Source organism: Schistocerca americana, chromosome X (assembly GCF_021461395.2).
Source record: "Schistocerca americana isolate TAMUIC-IGC-003095 chromosome X, iqSchAmer2.1, whole genome shotgun sequence".
NCBI lineage: Eukaryota > Metazoa > Arthropoda > Insecta > Orthoptera > Acrididae > Schistocerca > Schistocerca americana.
In genome coordinates this window covers 174,637,311-174,657,986 of record NC_060130.1, presented here as the reverse complement: position 1 = coordinate 174,657,986, position 20,676 = coordinate 174,637,311, and the positions used below count along the sequence as shown (strand labels likewise).

Genomic DNA, 20,676 nt, shown 5'->3' with positions numbered 1-20,676 from the left:
GCCGGTCCCCGATCTAATCCGCCTGCCGGATTCACGACGTTGGCCGGTGTGCCGGACAGCCTGTATGAGTTTTTAGGCGGTTTTCCACATTCTACAAGTGAATACCGGGCTGGTCCCCACGTCCCGCCTCAGTTGCACGACTCGCTGACATTTGAAACACGTTCACACTCTTTCACGATTTACACTAGACGCAGACAGCTGGGGTACACTACTTCCGTCCCGGGGGATATGGGGTAGCGGCAGGAAGGGCATCCAGCCACCCCTTACAATTAACCATGCCAATCCCTTACTTAACCCTACCGACCCTGCGCACGAGCGGGATAATGGCAGTAGCAAAAGAAAGAAAGAAAGAAAGAAGAAAGAATGAAAAAAAGTAAATTAGTTACAAACTACGACGTGCACACACTTTATTCAACATGTAAACGTCACTACAGATATTCGGATTTAGGTTATGACATGTTCGATATGCCTGCCATCATTGACGATGATGTGGCGCAGACAAATAGCGGAATTCTGCATGACCCGCTGAAGTGTTGGAACATCGATGCTATCGGTGACCTCCTGAATGGCTGTTTTCAGTTCAGCAATGGTTTTGTGGTTATTGTTGTACACCTCGTCTTTAACATAGCCCCACAAAAAGGAGTCGCATGTGTTTAGATCCGGAGAACATGACGGCCAATCGAGACCCACGCCAGTGGCCTGTGGGTACTCCAGAGCCAGAATGCGGTCCCCAGAGTGCTCCTCCACGACATAAGTCTCACACGTCGATGGGGTCGAGCTTCGTCTTGCACGAAAAACATCCTGTCGAAATCAGGGACACTTTGGATAATAAAACCTTCACGTACCGTTCGATAGTGACCGTGCCATCAAGGGATATCGCACCGATTATTCCGTGACTGAACATTGCCCATCACACAGTGGCCCTTTGAGGGTGAAGAGGCGGCCGGAGTGGCCGAGCGGTTCTAGGCGCTACAGTGTGGAACCGCGCGACCGCTACGGTCGCAGGTTCGAATCCTGCCTCGCGCATGGATGTGTGTGATGTCCTTAGGTTAGTTAGGTTTAAGTAGTTCTAAGTTCTAGGGGACTGATGACCTCAGAAGTTAAGTCTCATAGCGCTCAGACCCATTTGAACCATTTTGAGGGTGAAGAGACTTCTCGATCGTGAAATGCGGATATTCGGGCACCCAAATGCGCCAATTTTGGTTATTGACGAACCGATCCAAATCATGCGCTTACTAATTCCCGTCGTGCCCCGCGGCAGTTTGAACGCCCTAATGCAAACCGTTCACAAGTAATGACGAGTTTATTTCATATAGTTCAATAATTGGCACCCTGTATATAAAAATCTTTTACTTTAAAAAAGTATAGTCTACAAAACTTACCACACATAATTTTGAGCTGCAGAGGAAAGTGCATCCAACTCGATGAGGGCTGGCTTCCCATAACACGGCCAAATTTCGAGATTTCGACAGGTGTGCTAGGCTCTCTTTCGTTCATGTTCCATAATGCTACCAATACTGTAGCGATCAGATATTTATATTCGTACTTGTGTATTATGACAAGCAACCTTCGTGTATTTTGTAGGAACGTAAAGGGTATTCCGCAGAAGAAAGACAGCGTAGTTCTCATGAGACCATGTTCGGTAAATTTCTACAACCTGTATTCGAAAAAGATGACACTTAGTGCATCACACTCACCACCGATTGTTTGAAAAGCACACCGTATTTTAAAAATAAATCGTGACTGGCAGCAGGAAAAAAAAATTATTTTACAAACTAACACACTATATTCATTTCCTTCCAGAGAAAGAACAAAGTCGCCTTTGTAAACAAATTATGCATTTGGTCCTCTACAAAGATGAGATACCTGCATGGGATTTGTGACTGTTTGTCTACATAGCGCTGACGAGGTATTTTATGGTTGATGCTGATTTATTTGGTGGTGAGGTACACGGTGCATGTGTTTGGTGGTGTGGTACATGGTGGTGCTACATATCGATCATCAAAATCATCGCAAGACCGCTACGGTCGCAGGTTCGAATCCTGCCTCGGGCATGGATGTTTGTGATGTCCTTAGGTTAGTTAGGTTTAACTAGTTCTAAGTTCTAGGGGACTAATGACCTCAGCAGTTGAGTCCCATAGTGCTCAGAGCCATCAAAATCATTACAAATATACACTCCTGGAAATTGAAATAAGAACACCGTGAATTCATTGTCCCAGGAAGGGGAAACTTTATTGACACATTCCTGGGGTCAGATACATCACATGATCACACCGACAGAACCACAGGCACATAGACACAGGCAACAGAGCATGCACAATGTCGGCACTAGTACAGTGTATATCCACCTTTCGCAGCAATGCAGGCTGCTATTCTCCCATGGAGACGATCGTAGAGATGCTGGATGTAGTCCTGTGGAACGGCTTGCCATGCCATTTCCACCTGGCGCCTCAGTTGGACCAGCTTTCGTGCTGGACGTGCAGACCGCGTGAGACGACGCTTCATCCAGTCCCAAACATGCTCAATGGGGGACAGATCCGGAGATCTTGCTGGCCAGGGTAGTTGACTTACACCTTCTAGAGCACGTTGGGTGGCACGGGATACATGCGGACGTGCATTGTCCTGTTGGAACAGCAAGTTCCCTTGCCGGTCTAGGAATGGTAGAACGATGGGTTCGATGACGGTTTGGATGTACCGTGCACTATTCACTGTCCCCTCGACGATCACCAGTGGTGTACGGCCAGTGTAGGAGATCGCTCCCCACACCATGATGCCGGGTGTTGGCCCTGTGTGCCTCGGTCGTATGCAGTCCTGATTGTGGCGCTCACCTGCACGGCGCCAAACACGCATACGACCATCATTGGCACCAAGGCAGAAGCGACTCTCATCGCTGAAGACGACACGTCTCCATTCGTCCCTCCATTCACGCCTGTCGCGACACCACTGGAGGCGGGCTGCACGATGTTGGGGCGTCAGCGGAAGACGGCCTAACGGTGTGCGGGACCGTAGCCCAGCTTCATGGAGACGGTTGCGAATGGTCCTCGCCGATACCCCAGGAGCAACAGTGTCCCTAATTTGCTGGGAAGTGGCGGTGCGGTCCCCTACGGCACTGCGTAGGATCCTACGGTCTTGGCGTGCATCCGTGCGTCGTTGCGGTCCGGTCCCAGGACGACGGGCACGTGCACCTTCCGCCGACCACTGGCGACAACATCAATGTACTGTGGAGACCTCACGCCCCACGTGTTGAGCAATTCGGCGGTACGTCCACCCGGCCTCCCGCATGCCCACTATACGCCCTCGCTCAAAGTCCGTCAACTGCACATACGGTTCACGTCCATGCTGTCGCGGCATGCTACCAGTGTTAAAGACTGCGATGGAGCTCCGTATGCCACGGCAAAGTGGCTGACACTGACGGCGGCGGTGCACAAATGCTGCGCAGCTAGCGCCATTCGACGGCCAACACCGCGGTCCCTGGTGTGTCCGCTGTGCCGTGCGTGTGATCATTGCTTGTACAGCCCTCTCGCAGTGTCCGGAGCAAGTATGGTGGGTCTGACACACCGGTGTCAATGTGTTCTTTTTTCCATTTCCAGGAGTGTACAAAGCTTTCCAGAACGTATTGCTTTACTGTGCAAGTATGCCGTGTAGCTGTTCAGTTACAATATAAGTATAAGAGATAATGTCATATTAATAAATAGACACCGTTAAATTTCCTCCCTAAATATGTCGTATGTCGTTTGGGGCAGAATTTGACAGTATGTGTACAAAACATACACTGGTTGCATATCGTAATACGTAAGTATGATTATACACACATCAAAAAAGTTTTGCATCACCTCAGTTCCGAGAGTTCCGGAACCTGTACAGAAAATTGGAATAGAGATCAACATAAACATTATTTCCGCCTTTTCTATTGCTCACGGCCGGCCGCGGTGGTCTCGCGGTTCTAGGCGCGCAGTCCGGAACCGCGACTGCTACGGTCGCAGGTTCGAATCCTGCCTCGGGCATGGATGTGTGTGATGTCCTTAGGTTAGTTAGGTTTAACTGGTTCTAAGTTCTAGGGGACTGATGACCTAAGATGTTAAGTCCCATAGTGCTCAGAGCCATTTGAACCATATTGCTCATGAAAACCACACATTGCAGGTTGTACCACCGTACAGTGAGACCATCAGAGGTGGTGGTAGTTCCTGTACACACCGGTACCTCTAATATCCATTAGCACGTCCTCTTGCATTGATGCATGCCTCTACTCGTCGTGGCATTCTATCCACAAGTTCATTAGGGCGCTGTTGGTCCAGATTGTCCCTCTCCTCAACGGCGATTCGGGGAAGATCCCTCAGATTGGTTGGTGGGTCACGTCATCCATAAACAGCTCTTTTCAATCCATCCCAAGCATGTTCGATAGGGTTCACGTCTGGAGAACACGCTGGCGACTCTAATCGACAGGTGTCGTTACCCTGAAGGACGTGCATGATGGGGGCCCGAATTGTGGTCTATGAAAACGAATCTCTCGCCAATATGCAGCCGATATGGTTGATCTATCGGTCAGAGGATGGCATTCACGTATCGTACAGCCGCTACGGCGACTTCCATTACCACCAGAGGCGTACGTCGGCCCCACATAATGCCACTCCAAATCAGCAGGGAACTTCCACCTTGCTGCACTCGCTGGACAGTGTGTCTAAGCCGTTCAGCCTGACTGAGTTGCCCCCAAACACGTCTCCGACTATTGTCTGGTTGAAGGCATATGCGACACTCATCGGTGAAGAGAACGCGATGCCAATCCTGACCGGTCCATTCGGTATGTTGTTGGGCACATCTGTACCGCGCCGCGTGGTGTCGTGGTTGCAAAGATTGACCTCGCCATGGACGTCACGAGTGAAGTTGCGCATCATGCAGCCTATTGCGCACAGTTTGAGTCGTAACACGACATCGTGTGGCTGCACAAAAAGCATTATTCGTCATGGTGTACCGAGCGAGGTGGCGCAGTGGTTAGACACTGGACTCGCATTCGGGAGGACGACGGTTCAATCCCGCGTCCGGCCATCCTGATTTGGGTTTTCCGTGATTTCCCTAAATCGCTCCAGGCAAATGCCGGGATGGTTCCTTTCAAAGGGCACGGCCGACTTCCTTCCCCGTCCTTCCCTAATCCGATGAGACCGATGACCTCGCTGTCTGGTCTCCTTCCCCGAAACAACCAACCAACCAACCAATCGTCATGGTGGCGTTGCTGTCAGAGTTCCTCCGAGCCATAATCCGTAGGTAGCTGTCATCTACTGCAGAAGTAGCCATTGGGTGGCCTGAGCGAGACATATCATGGACAGTTCCTGTCTGTCAGTATGTCCTCCACGTCCGAACAACATCGTTTTGGTTCACTCCGAGAGGCCTGGACACTTCCCTTGTTGAGAGCCCTCCCTGGCACAAAGTAACAATGCGGACGCGAACGAACCGCGGTATTGACCATCTAGCCATGGTTGAACTACAGACAACAAGAGCCGCGTACCTCCTTCCTGGTGGAATAAGTGGAAGTGATAGGCTGTCGGACCGCCTCCATCTAATAGGCACTGCTCATGCATGGTTGTTTACATCTTTGGGTGGGTTTAGTGACATCTCTGAACAGTCAAAGGGACTGTGTCTAAGATACATTATCCACAATCAACGTCTATCTTCAGGAGTTCTGGGAACTGGGGTGATGCAAAACTTTTTTTGATGTGTGTAGATCTATGATCGTGAATGAAAAACTTGAATCTTGTGTCAAAATAAGACCGTATGTATTTCTATTTGTTAAAATACAAAATGTTTCAAATACGAAACACATGTGGTGCTACTGCCATCAGTTAATTGTTCCGTAGCAGTAAAAAACTACACAGTCATCATACATTGGTGCTCCTTATAAAATCACGGTTCGTGATTGGTTGCGACAGACCCGCGAAGCTGTTGCACCAATATAAATGATCCACTGGACAACGTAGGAAGCTCCATGAGGCTAGTTGCAGACTATGCGGCTGTCTGTAAGAAAATATCTACACCAGAAGACTGTAACGAATTGCAGGAAAACCTGCAAGCGATGACTGGTACAGGGACTGGCAGCTGACATTTAATGTAAGTAAATGTAATGTAGTATGCATAAATAGGCCAAGAAATCTAGTTCTCTGCAATCACACCAGCGATAGAAAACCATTACAAACATGAACATCCATAAAATACCTGGAAGTAAATATCTGGAGTGACCTAAAGTGGAATGTGTTGTGGGTTGGCAGGAGAGCCAACACCGGGTACTAGAGGAAGCCGAAAGGCACGCGTTTTAGCTCACGCAGGCTGGCGTGAGGTCTGGAACAGGACAAGGAATTTAGACTTTAGAAAAACGGACGTAGCTGGTGGAATACTTAACTTTAATCCATTACTGATGAGCGTCGCTCTTGACGGTACATGTTTTACAGTATCAATAGTAACTGGTAATGGCGCCTTGCTAGGTCGTAGCAAATGACGTAGCTGAAGGCTATGCTAACTATCGTCTCGGCAAATGAGAGCGTATTTTGTCAGTGAACCATCGCTAGCAAAGTCGGTTGTACAATTGGGGCGAATGCTAGGAAGTCTCTCTAGACCTGCCGTGTGGCGGCGCTCTGTCTGCAATCACTGATAGTGGCGACACGCGGGTCCGACGTATACTAACGGACCGCGGCCGATTTAAAGGCTACCACCTAGCAAGTGTGGTGTCTGGCTGTGACACCACAGAATGACTACGTAAAAGGGAATATAGGAAAAGTAGATGTTGTGTTCAGGTTCATTGGAGGAATAATAAGGACATGTAATCCATTCATGAAAACAGTAACTTAGAAAACGGTTGTGCAACTGAGTTTTGAGCATTGATCATCTGTCTCGGAACCTTAACAGAGATGCTAAACAAACTCCAGTGGCACACGTTACAAGAGAGGCATTGTGCATTATGGAGAGGTTTACAGCTGAAAAAATCCGAAAGATTACACTCTAGGAAGAGTTGGATAACTTACTAATTCCACCCACATAGGTCTCTTTCAATGACCACAACAAGAAAATCGGAGTAATCAGAGCTAATACGGAAACTATTAAAAACTCTGGTTCTTTCAACTTATCCAGATCTCATCCGCTTACTTTCCTACCTTCTTGCAATTCCTTCAGCATTTTGCAGCGATAGTACGCTAATTAAAGCATTAACTGAGCATACTGAACAAAAAATTAGTCACCCTGAGGACACATCATGCTGATACTACGTAACACCGCCTGTGACTTTGATAATGGATGCATTTGGGCGCGTAATGGAGTCCACATGTTTCTTCAGGAGTGCCATATCTAACTAAAGTCACTCATTGGAGCTTGCTGCCGTTACATCTGCCGGGAATCATAACTGCTACGCTGCACCTGTCTTTCCAAATAGTCCCAGACTTTATCTGTGGGCTTATGGTCGGGTCATTTAGCGGGTCAGTCCACATTTACATCTACATCCATACTCCGCAAGCCACCTGACGGTTCTCCCTTCTGTTCCAGTCTCGTATTGTTCGTGGAATGAAAGATTGTCGGTATGCCTCTGTGTGGGCTGTAATCTCTCTGATTTTATCTTTATGGTCTCTTCGCGAGATATACCCAGGAGGGAGCAATATACTGCTTGACTCCTCGGTGAAGGTTTGTTCCCGAAACTTTAACAATAGCCCATACCGAGCTACTGAGCGTCTCTCTTGCAGAGTCTTCAACTGGAGTTTATCTATCATCTCCACAACGCTTTCGCGATTACTAAATGATCATGTAACGAAGCGCGCTGCTCCCCGTTGGATCTTCTCTATCTTTTCTATCGACCCTATCTGGTACGGATCCCACACCGGTGGGCAGTATTCAAGCAGTGGGCGAACAAGTGTATTGTAACCTACTTCCTCTGTTTTCGGACTGCCGGCCGGAGTGGCCGAGCGGTTCTAGGCACTACAGTCTGGAACCGAGCGACCGCTACGGTCGCAGGTTCGAATCCTGCCTCGGGCATGGATGTGTGTGAAGTCCTTAGGTTAGTTAGGTTTAAGTAGTTCTAAGTTCTAGGGGACTGATGACCACAGCAGTTAAGTCCAATAGTGCTCAGAGCCATTTGAACCATTTTTTATTTTCGGACTGCATTTCCTTACGATTCTCCCAATGAATCTCAGTCTGGCATCTGCTTTACCGACGATTAATTTTATATGGTCATTCCATTTTAAATCACTCCTAATGCCTACTCTCAGATAATTTATGGAATTAACTGCTTACAGTTGCTGACCTGCTATATTGTAGCTAAATGATAGCGGATCTTTCTTTCTATGTATTCGCAGCACATTACACTTGTCTACATTGAGATTCAATTGCCATTCCCTGCACCATGAGTCAATTCGTTGCAGATCCTCCTGCATTTCAGTGCAATTTTCCATTGTTACAACCTCTCGATATACCACAGCATCATCCGCAAAAAGCCTCACTGAACTTCCGATATTATCCACAAGATCATTTATGTGTATTGTGAATAGCAACGGTCCCACGACACTCCCCTGCGACACACCTGAAATCACTCGGAAGAATTCTCTCCATTGAGAAGGACATGCTGCGTTCTGTTATCTACGAACCCTTCAATCCAATCACACAATTGGTCTGATAGTCCATATGCTCTTACTTTGTTCATTAAACGACTGTGGGGAACTGTATCAAACGCCCTGCGGAAGTCAAGAAGCACGGCATCTACTTGGGAACCCCTTGTCTATGGCCCTCTGAGTCTCGTGGACGAATAGCGCGAGCTGGGTTTCACACGATCGTCTTTTTCGAAACCCATGCTGATTCCTACAGAGTTGATTTCTAGTCTCCAGAAAAGTCATTATACTCGAACGTAATACGTATTCTAAAATTCTAAAACTGATCGACGTTAGATATATAGGTCTATAGTTCTGCACATGTGCTCGACGTCCCTTCTTGAAAACGGGGATGTCCTGTGCCCTTTTCCAATCTTTTGGAACGCTACGCTCTTCTAGAGACCTACGATACACCGCTGCAAGAAAGGGGGGGGGGGGGGAGGGGGCAAGTTCCTTCACGTACTCTGTGTAAAATCGAACTGGTATTCCATCAGGTCAAGCGGCCTTTCCTCTTTTGAGAGATTTTAATTGTTTTTCTATCCCTTTGTCATCTATTTCGATATCTACCATTTTGTCATCTGTGCGACAGATGTGAAACAGCTTTGGAAAAAGACATTTAGTCTGTCATCCTCTCTATCAGTACAATTTTGGTCGCAGAGTGTCTGGACATTTTGTTTTGATCCACCTACCGCTTTGACATAAGACCAAAATTTCTTAGGATTTTCTGCCTACTCAGTACTGAATGTTCGACAAACGAGGAACGTATTCGCACAACCCTGTGAAATAGCCTGTCGTCACCTAGGAACACGGACGTGATTACACCACACTCATCATGAAGATGGAGGGAAATGCTTGGTCTTCGAGAATGCGTCATGTTCATGGTAACGTAAATGAATCAGCATACGCCTCAGCATGAAGAACATTCCCAGAACTTCAGAGAACCACCTCAGACTTTAATTACATCCCCCACACACTTCAGGTTAAAAGCTTCATTGACTGTCGACGCATTTGACAACTTGTGTCATTTGAATAGAGGTAAAACAGCAACTCGTTAAACCACATTAGTTACCTCCATTCAACTACCACCAAGTTTCTGTGCTGTTTGGCCCAATGAATACGTGCACTTGTTTGTTGAATTATTAGCAATGGCCTTTTGCAAGGTAGCCAACTCTAGACGTTCAATGTATGCAGTTACTTTCACGATGGTCGCTCGGAAACTGATTGAGATGAACCAGCATTGAGTGACAGCAGCAACTGTTGCCGGGTTGCCGGTGTTTGAAACCGATCGCCATTTAGAAAGCATGACACTCGTCTCTGATGTTTGTCGGTTTTTTTCCGATAAGTATTCTTTCACCGGAATGCTTAGCTGTCGGTAATATACCATTCTTTGTAGACATGTAAAGCGGTCCACCTTGATACACCAATAACTTTGATAATTTCAGTCACGGTGTGGTTACACTCGCGTACAAATGGGAGTCTTAAATATCTTTTACATAATACCACGCAATATGATGCAAGTGCTAGGATAAATCCGAACTTGGACGCCTATCATTTTAGAATATCCACAATTTGAGTGTGCTGGCATATCAATGCTTTCGTATTGGCATACTTATTATCTGGTCCAGAAACTACACCATAGGTCCATAGTATCGCGGATTACTCGAGTCTTCTCAAATACAGACTTTAAACTGGTTAGGTTCGACAACTGCGTTGTGGCTTCTACTATACTAAACAATACGTTTGACTAAAAACGCTTACGGCCGCTGACACAAATACACAATTCACTTGGCGTCTTTCAATGACTTTAAACTGAAGGCTCTTGGGATGAAAGGCATGTGTCGCCGATTTTATGCATATGATGTTCACAAATGATACAACTATAAGTTTTTAGTTGTGATTAGAAGGCTGTAAATGGCCTTCCAACACAATCTCAGTTCATAAACAAGTATGTTCAATGCATATGATGTTCACAAATGATACAACTATAAGTTTTTAGTTCTGATTAGAAGGCTGTAAATGGCCTTCCAACACAATCTCAGTTCATAAACAAGTATGTTCAATGCATATGATGTTCACAAATGATACAACTATAAGTTTTTAGTTGTGATTAGAAGGCTGTAAATGGCCTTCCAACACAATCTCAGTTCATAAACAAGTATGTTGAATGCAGAATTTGTTTGAATTTTCGAACAGTTATCAAAAGCGTTTGTGATACCATGATATATAAATTTTACGAAATATATTGGACGCCTTTGATTGTGCTCTTGATTATGAGAGAATTTATGGGAAACGTGTTTTGCTATCTTTTTGAGCGTCTATCAGATTTTGGCTTACATTCCATTGCTGTGTTTCTGCACCACCTAACACAACCAAGGCGACTGCGAGACGTGAATAGTGACTCATTTGTTGTGAGCAGAAAAGAAAAATAGCTACAGATATTCATTGCGAAAGTTACGCCGTTTGGATAGAAAATGTTGTGATTGAAAATGCTCTTCACAATCTTCCCACATTTTTCAGGACAGAGGAAATTGGGAAATTGTATGCGTGATCCCTAAAGACTCAGTAGTCACCGACGATTTTATTAGAAAAAATGAACAAAACCCTTAGAAAACATCGGTAATTAATAATTACATAATTATGGGATCTCCTTTATTTCTTTCACATTTCAAAAAATGCATCATCAACCCAAAGGTTAGTTTGAGCACTACAATGCCTTACGAAACATGGTGCTAATTCAGGTGGTATGTTGTTGCCTTCCTCCAACTTTTACTTACCCAGCTAGTTATAGGAGAACGTAAACTTTCACGTGGACTGTTATCCACGATGCAATGGCGTTTTGCACATTAACGAACGCTGTCAGAGGTGGAAGAACTGAAAAGTGACAGAGAAAAGTCCCGGGACTGATTGGCTATGAAGTTTGGCGGAGGAAAGAAACAGTTGTTTCAGTGCCCCCCCCCCCCCCCCCTCCCCATAAGGCACAACAATTAGTTCAACAACTAACACAAAATTTAAAAAACAGGAACCAAAAACAACACATAATAAACGTCGTGGACATTTGAGCTCTAGTATCGTTTTGTAGTGCAACAAAACAAATGAATAAAAAAAAATCGAGCAATCGTGGCAAGTTTCGAATGGGAATAGCTGAATCATCCTCTGTACAATTTTTTTGATGCCCATTGATTACAAGCTCATCGCCATTGCGAAAAATTGCTATCATTAGATCACTTCGCGAGCACTATAAATCTCCGGCGACAAGTGTTTAAGGCGTTGGTAGCAGACTTCTACGACGAGGGTCTTAGGAACCTCGTTCACTGCAGCGATAAGTGCCTTACTGTCGCGAGAGTTTGTTTCAGATGTAGTTTAAGCCTGTAGTTGTAATATGTATATAATAAACCGTCGTTAAATTTGTCATCGTTATCTTTGAAACTAATTGGAAGTGGCTTTCAGAACTGTCCTCATAGATCCTCGTTTGCCTAGTACCATCCACCGAAAACATTGTCTTGATATCTCGAAGCGGTTATGAAGTATTTACGTGCTACATCCCTTACGTGACTCTAAATGTGGCATTTATTTCATTACATCAGGGATTAAACAGAAAACTGATTTGCGACAGGTCATTCTAGCCAGACGCTTACACCGCACCTGTTTGTGAAGTCATGATAGTTGTGTCTGGAGGGAGAGATAGTTTATTCCTTTGTTTCGTTTCCTTGGTAGTATTGTCTGTATAAACTGCTTATCAACACTTTTACAATATACGTAGTTTTGTATAACATACCGTGCAAGCTCACCCTTGAGCGCAAGCTACAGCCTTCTTTCTGAAATAGGAAAGTTGGTTTATTTATAGCCAATTTCACGAAAATGTTACGATAAAAAAGTGCCAGATCAATTTGGTTGCCAAGTTGTTTTGTTTTTGGGCACATCTGTGAAATAAAAAATGTCATTTTGTGCTTTGAAGGTACCAATTCCTTCACTTTCCTGCATGTAATCTTGGATAAGCTGTATGCTTTCTGAAGCCGTATTTACGAAGTTTTAAGAGTAATTTTAAAAGGATGCGCAATACTTCATTGAGCACCTTCGTAAGTCTCTCATTAGATACTCTCATCTGTTGTCGTTCCCGTTCCATCAATGCATTGCTCATACCGTATGGTTTAATATAAGTTTTATAATCAATACATTTGTCAATTTTTAGTCCCGTTCTTTTATTGTTTTTCATGAAATAATTCCGGGAATAGAGGTAAAACATTTTCGACGTGACCTTGCAGCTCCAGCTAAGCGAGGTCACGCAGCAGTTAAGGCACCGGATTCGTGATCGGGAGCAGCGAGCTTCATATCTCCTACTAGCAAGCAGAAATAGGTTTTCCGTTTGTATGAATATATACTTCCCCAGCGTAACTGAAGATGAAAAACTCTATAGTTGCCATGCGGGTGGAAGCACTCAAAGATATTTCGACAAGTTTCATATTCACCAGCTCCTGATGAAGTATCGAGATACTGTGGACGTAGCGTAACGTTTCATGCCAAAAGGACATAGATGATTTTCTTCTCAAATTTCTTGCAACACTGGTTTCGGTTCCGTAACTAAGAAATTAATTGTTCAAGGGGCATTAAATCCTAAAGTTTCTATTATTTGCTCCGATAATTCACATTCGCGTGTTCAATGTTCAGCTTTCTTTTACTACCCTTGGGTAGAAGTGTTGAAGTCACAACGATGGGTATGTTCTTCCGCGAGGCATAATATAATCTGCTCATAAACAAACAACATTCAAACACAATTTAAAAATTAGCAGCACGCTGTATAATGTTTCATATGCACAGAGTGCAGATGAAGTTGCTTCGAATTACGTGGTGCGGTTGCGCTGATATGTTAATCATTGCTTAATAAAGCACGTAGAAGAATTCATGTCAGTTTGACATTTCTTGTATGGTGTTGCATTATAATGACCAGCAGAATATTAACCACGCTTCTTCTGGTGTTTCTAGGGGCTGTAGATCGGTCTTAGTAGATAAAGTTTGATAAGGAACCCACGTCCGGAAATGTGCAGTTTGGAAATAAAATAAGTTTCAAATACCCCGCTTCACTGTAAGTTACGTAATCATAGAGCTGCACAATGTCTTCTGGATAACCTCAGTCCATCACGTACCAGCTGCGTCTGACTGCAACAACCGGTACGAAAACTGATCCGTTCTCAACTAGGACAGTTGAGTGTGGTGGTCCACTGACGCTCGCCAAAGGTTTGCTGGCCCTGAGTACGGAAGCGTGAGTCGTAGATACACCCTGTGCAAGGAACAGCAGGGTCGTCAGTTGGAACTGCCCCTGCAGAGCACACGGGTCAGAGGTCAAGGTATGCAAGAGAACGCCTGTGAAATCTGAAAGGTAGGAGATGAGGTACTGGCGGAAATAAAGCTGCAAGGGCGGAGCGTGTCTCGTGCTTCAATACCTTAATCGGTGGAGACCTTGCTCGAGAAAGGTAAAGGTCCCAGGTTCGAGTCGCGGTCTGGCATCCAGTTTTAATGTGCCAGCAAATTTCAAGTTAGCGCTGCAGAGTGAACATCCCCGAGACAGTGACTAAGCCGTGTCCGAAATATTCTTTCTTCTACACTCCTGGAATTTGAAATAAGAACACCGTGATTTCATTGTCCCAGGAAGGGGAAACTTTATTGACACATTCCTGGGGTCAGATACATCACATGATCACACTGACAGAACCACAGGCACATAGACACAGGCAACAGAGCATGCACAATGTCGGCACTAGTACAGTGTATATCCACCTTTCGCAGCAATGCAGGCTGCTATTCTCCCATGGAGACGATCGTAGAGATGCTGGATGTAGTCCTGTGGAACGGCTTGCCATGCCATTTCCACCTGGCGCCTCAGTTGGACCAGCGTTCGTGCTGGACGTGCAGACCGCGTGAGACGACGCTTCATCCAGTCCCAAACATGCTCAATGGGGGACAGATCCGGAGATCTTGCTGGCCAGGGTAATTGACTTACACCTTCTAGAGCACGTTGGGTGACACGGGATACATGCGGACGTGCATTGTCCTGTTGGAACAGCAAGTTCCCTTGCCGGTCTAGGAATGGTAGAACGATGGGTTCGATGACGGTTTGGATGTACCGTGCACTATTCAGTGTCCCCTCGACGATCACCAATGGTGTACGGCCAGTGTAGGAGATCGCTCCCCACACCATGATGCCAGGTGTTGGCCCTGTGTGCCTCGGTCGTATGCAGTCCTGATTGTGGCGCTCACCTGCACGGCGCCAAACACGCATACGACCATCATTGGCACCAAGGCAGAAGCGACTCTCATCGCTGAAGACGACACGTCTCCATTCGTCCCTCCATTCACGCCTGTCGCGACACCACTGGAGGCGGGCTGCACGATGTTGGGGCGTGAGCGGAAGACGGCCTAACGATGTGCGGGACCGTAGCCCACCTTCATGGAGACGGTTGCGAATGGTCCTCGCCGATACCCCAGGAGCAACAGTGTCCCTAATTTGCTGGGAAGTGGCGGTGCGGTCCCCTACGGCACTGCGTAGGATCCTACGGTCTTGGCGTGCATCCGTGCGTCGCTGCGGTCCGGTCCCAGGTCGACGGGCACGTGCACCTTCCGCCGACCACTGGCGACAACATCGATGTACTGTGGAGACCTCACGCCCCACGTGTTGAGCAATTCGGCGGTACGTCCACCCGGCCTCCCGCATGCCCACTATACGCCCTCGCTCAAAGTCCGTCAACTGCACATACGGTTCACGTCCACGCTGTCGCGGCATGCTACCAGTGTTAAAGACTGCGATGGAGCTCCGTATGCCACGGCAAACTGGCTGACACTGACGGCGGCGGTGCACAAATGCTGCGCAGCTAGCGCCACTCGACGGCCAACACCGCGGTTCCTGGTGTGTCCGCTGTGCCGTGCGTGTGATCATTGCTTGTACAGCCCTCTCGCAGTGTCCGGAGCAAGTATGGTGGGTCTGACACAGCGGTGTCAATGTGTTCTTTTTTCCATTTCCAGGAGTGTAGAAGCGCAAGTCAAAAAATGGCGCAAATGGCTCTGAGCACTATGCGACTTAACTTCTGAGGTCATCAGTCGCCTAGAACTTAGAACTAATTAAACCTAACTAACCTAAGGACATCAGACACATCCATGCCCGAGGCAGGATTCGAACCTGCGACCGTAGCGGTCACGCGGTTCCAGACTGAAGCGCCTTTAACGGCACGGCCACACCGGCCGGCAAGCGTAAGTCCCGCAAGGTACCTCTACATCTACAAAGATACTCCGCAAGCCACGGTACGGTTCGTGGCAGCCGATACTCTGTACCACTACTTGTCGTTTCCTTTCCTGTCCACTCGCAAATACAACGAGGGAAAAACGACTGTCTGTATGACTCCGTATTAGCCCTAATTTCTCGTATCTTATCTTCGTGGTCCTTACGCGCACTGTATGTCGATGGCAGTAGAGCCGGCCTCCGGTGGCCGAGCGTTTCTAGGCGCTACAGTCTGGAACCGCGCGAGCGCTACGGTCGCAGGTTCGAATCCTGCCTCGGGCATGGATGTGTGTGAGGTCCGTAGGTTAGTTAGGTTTAAGTAGTTCTAAGTTCTAGGGGACTTATGACCTCAGCAGTTGAGTCCCATAGTGCTAAGAGCCATTTGAGCCATTTGATGGCAGTAGAATCGTTTGGTAGTCAGTTTCAAATGCCGATTCTCTAAATTTTCTCAATAGTGTTTCTGGAAAAAAACGTCACCTTCCATCCAGGGATTCCCATTTGAGTTCCCGAAGCATCTCTGTAACACTTACGTGTTGTTCGAACCTACCGGTAACAAATCTAGCAGCCCGCCTTTGAATTCCTTCAATGTCCTCCCTCAATTCCATCTCGTACGGATCCCAAACACACGAGCAGTACTCAATAATAGGGCGCACCAGCGTCCTATATGCAGTCTCCTTTACAGGCGAACCACTCTTTCCTAAAATTCTCCCAATAAAAAGAAATCGATCACTCGCCTTCGCTACCACGGTTCTCACACGCTCATTCCACCTCATATCGCCTTGTAACGTCGCGCCCAGATATTTAAACGACTTGACTGTGTCAAGCAGGACATTGGTAATACTGTATCCGAACATTACAGGTTTGACCTTCCTACTCATCCGCATTAACTTACATTTTCCCACATTTATGGCTAGTTGCCATTCATGACACCAACTGGAAATTTTTTTTAAGGCGTCTTGTATCTTCCTACAGTCTCTCAAATTCGACGCCTTACCGTACACCACGGCATTATCAACAAACAAAAAATGGTTCAAATGGCTCTGAGCACTATGGGACTTAACATCTCAGGTCATCAGTCCCCTAGAAGTTAGAACTACTTAAACCGAACTAACCTAAGGACATCACACACATCCATGCCCGAGGCAGGATTCGAACCTGCGACCGTAGCGGTCGCGCGGTTCCAGACTGATGCGCCTAGAACCGCTCGGCCACCAACGGCCGGCTATCAGCAAACAACCGCAGATTACTGCCCACCCTGTCCGCCATATCATTTATGTATACATAGAACAACAGCGGTGCTATCACACTTCCCTAGGGCACTCATGACGACACCCGTGTCTCTGATGAGCACTCGCCGCCAAGGACAACTTACTGGGGGGTTCTATTATTTAAGAAGTCTTCGAACCACTCACATATCTGTGAACGGTTTCCAAATTCTCTTACCTTCGTTAACAGCCTGCAGTGGGGCACCGTGTCAAATGCTTTCCGGGAATCTAGAAATATGGACTCTGCCTGTCGCCCTTCATCGATAGTTCTCAGAGTATCATGTGAAAAAAGGGCAAGCTGAGTTTCGCACGAGGAATGCTTCCTAAAACCATACGTGGACATAAGCTTCTCAGTCTCAGGAAAGTTTATTACATTCGAACTGTGAATGTGTTTAAGGATTCTGCAGCAAACAAAAGTTGGGGATATTCGTCTGAAATTTTGTGGGTCGTTTCTTTTACCCTTCTTATACATTGCAGTCACCTGCGATTTCTTCCAGTCGCTTGGAACTTCGTGCTGGGCGAGAGATTCTCGATAAATGCAAGCTAGAGTACTCTTTGTGACATCGAACTGGGATTCAACACGGACCTGGTGCTTTATTTGCTTTCAAATCTTTCAGTTGTTTCTCTACGCCAGGTATGCTTATTACTATGACGTCCATTCGGGAGTTCGTCCGATGATCAAATGATGATATGTTTGTATTAACAATTTCTTCAACGTGAAACTTAAAACTTCAGCTTTCGGTTTGCTATCTTCAACTGCGACCGCAGAATACGAAGGAATTTCTGTGATGTTTGGAAGGTAGGAGATGAAGTGCTGGCGGAAGTAAAGCTGTGAGAGCGCATTCGGTAGAGCACTTTCCCGCGAAAGGCAAAGGTCCTAGGTTCGAGACCTGGTCTAGCACACAGCTTTAATATGCCAGGAAGCTTTTACGTGTTGATTGCTTGCAGGTACAAGTCAGCAGTAGCGGTACACGCTGAAATCCCTGCGACAGAGTACAATGGCACACCACTAGAAGACCCAAAACACACGTATCGTGCTGTAATCAGTTTTTTGCATTTGGTGGGTAACAACGCTGCGGCAATCAGTGCTGAGTTGGTGGCAGTGTACGGCAACAACGCGCAATCTTAAACCACAGAGGCAGCGACCCCATATTGGTTTTTTCGCAATTGTGGGGAAAAACATTTTTTTTGAGCGAAATTTTTGAGAAACGGAAACCCTGTGGAAATTTTTGGGGAAGAAAATTTCGGTACTGGAGAAATTGGGGAAGTATTTTATCTGCCTAGCCTTACTACGAATGCCATCTCTGATACTTAAGTTCTGTCACTAGATGGCACTCTCTCTTCAGATCAATCCATACACATTTCTTTTTGTGGGAGACGTTCGGTTCACCGCAGTAATATGTCCCCGTGACTTTACTATGGCGTGTACATGTCCTGTTACGACCGTTTGGGGTGTCTGTCGAGTTTCCCTGCCTACCCTCTCCCTGCCGCCCTTCTCTCCCCTGAGTCCTTTTGCTCTCCCCTCCACTGCCTTTCCCACTCCTTCTCGCATCCACCCAGCCTCTCCTTTTTTCTATGTCCCCTCCCTCGATTGGCTCCCTTCCTCTCCTCTCCCCTTTCTCCCCTTCATCAGTCCGGGTCCTTCCCCCACCCCCACCCCCACCCCCAGCTGCCGCCGTGTCGCCTCTACGGTGCTGTTTTAAGTGGATGTTCAGTGTTGTGCGTCCCCTGTCAGTGTCGCGAACAGCCACCATTCTGTCGCTTAGTTGTGTTTTTATTTCGTGCGAACAGAAACCAGACTGTCGCCATGTTTTCTAATTGTGCATGTCTCCATCCTGCGTGTATTCATCCGCATCATCAATGCCGTGTTTTTGTATTTTAAGTTCAGCAACTTTCCGCCATTTTACTGTTATTAACAAAGTCATCGTTTTATCGCAGCCAGCAGGGGTGGCCGAGCGGTTCTTGGCGCGACAGTCTGGAACCGCGCGACCGCTACGGTCGCAGGTTCGAATCCTGTCTCGGGCATAGGTGTGTGTGATGCCCTTAGGTTAGTTAGGTTTAAGTAGTTCTAAGTTCTAGGGGACTGATGACCTCAGAAGTTAAGTCCCATAGTGCTCAGAGCCATTTTAACCATTTTGTTTTATCGCCTTTTTATATTGTTTGTTCTTTCACGATTGATTGTTAAACTTTTCTCTCGGCTGTACAGTAGCGTATTAAGCTGCTGTCAGCCCGCACCTCCCCAGGTGTGGGAGGAATCGAGAATCAATAATGAAAAAAACTAGGATCTCTCGCAAACGCGTCAGAATTGTATGATCTGCTATAATCAAATATGAGGTAAAAACAGGGCAACGGTTAAGAGCCTTCAGGAAGTAGAAGTAAAAAAACACGGGCTTTGACTTTGTGTGTTTGCAGTCTACGTGCTGGATAGAGGTGACGAGCAGCGAAGTGAGACATAGGTGGCAGGAAGGAAGTAATAAGTGGAAGGAAGTAATGTGGCGCCCCTAGAGCAGGTCTTTATATTTTTCTGTTCAGGCTATTGTTTTTATTCACAAATTAAAAATTTTAGTTGATGTGCTATAATTTTTTGTATGTATGATAATTTGTCGGCTCTGAACGCGTAATTCCATCTCTTTAAGCTGCCAACAGTGATATATACTAATAGTTAAAGGAATAGATAGAATTAAGATATTTGGGGAAAAGTTGCCGAAACGGTATCATTTTGAGTAATTTTTTGACTGCTATGGCCGAATTTCGAAAACTCAGTCTGGAAACGAAGTGTAAGTATCGATAAAAGAGATGGCAGAACATTCTGTAAAGACGCGCGATTGCTATATAAATGGGAGGCCATACTGTTCGAAAATTGGCATATCACAATTGAGGCGATAAAGGAAGAAATGAAAAAATCGTGAATCAGTTTTCAACAACTTCCGTGATATTTTGAACATATCAAACATCGTGTTCCACTGCGTTCCTCGACAGGTCACATTTATTCAGAAAGCACTTCTAACCGCGATATCAAGATGTTGCATCTGTGTTAGACCAATCCAGAAGACTTCTTTAGCCAACTAATAACCATTGACGAGAGCTGAGTGCACCATTACGATAACTAGACAAAGGAGCAAGGCAAGTAGTTTTTTAACACCGCTGAAAATGGCGAAGACCAAATCATCGTAGAGCGAGGCGATGCAGGGTGTTTTTGGTTCAAACGGTTCAAATGACTCTGAGCACTATGGGACTTAACTCCTGAGGTCATCAGTCCCCTAGAACTTAGAACTACTTAAACCTAACTAACCTAAGGACATCACACATATCCATGCCCGAGGCAGAATTCGAACCTGCTACCGTAGCGGTCGCGCGGTTCCAGACTGTAGCGCCTAGAACCGCTCGACCATCCCGGTCGGCGATGTTTTTGGGTCTGTCCAATGTGTACAGGTAAGAGATTATGCTCATAAGGGGCAAACGGTCACAGGAGAGTAGTACCCAAACCTCCTAACGAGATTGTGGGAGGATGTTAAGATGAAGCGTCGTGAGA

The 20,676-nt window shown here is 46.3% G+C and overlaps 1 protein-coding gene across 1 annotated transcript in view; it reads left to right on the top strand.

Annotated features, from left to right (window-relative positions):
- LOC124555891 (craniofacial development protein 2-like) overlaps positions 1-19,600 on the top strand; it is a 59,269-nt gene extending 39,669 nt beyond the window's left edge. Inside the window, exon 2 of the mRNA XM_047129951.1 lies at positions 19,557-19,600. Coding sequence (XP_046985907.1) covers positions 19,557-19,600 — 44 coding nt within the window. The remainder of the gene's footprint in view (positions 1-19,556) is intronic.
- The last annotated feature ends 1,076 nt before the right edge of the window (positions 19,601-20,676 follow it).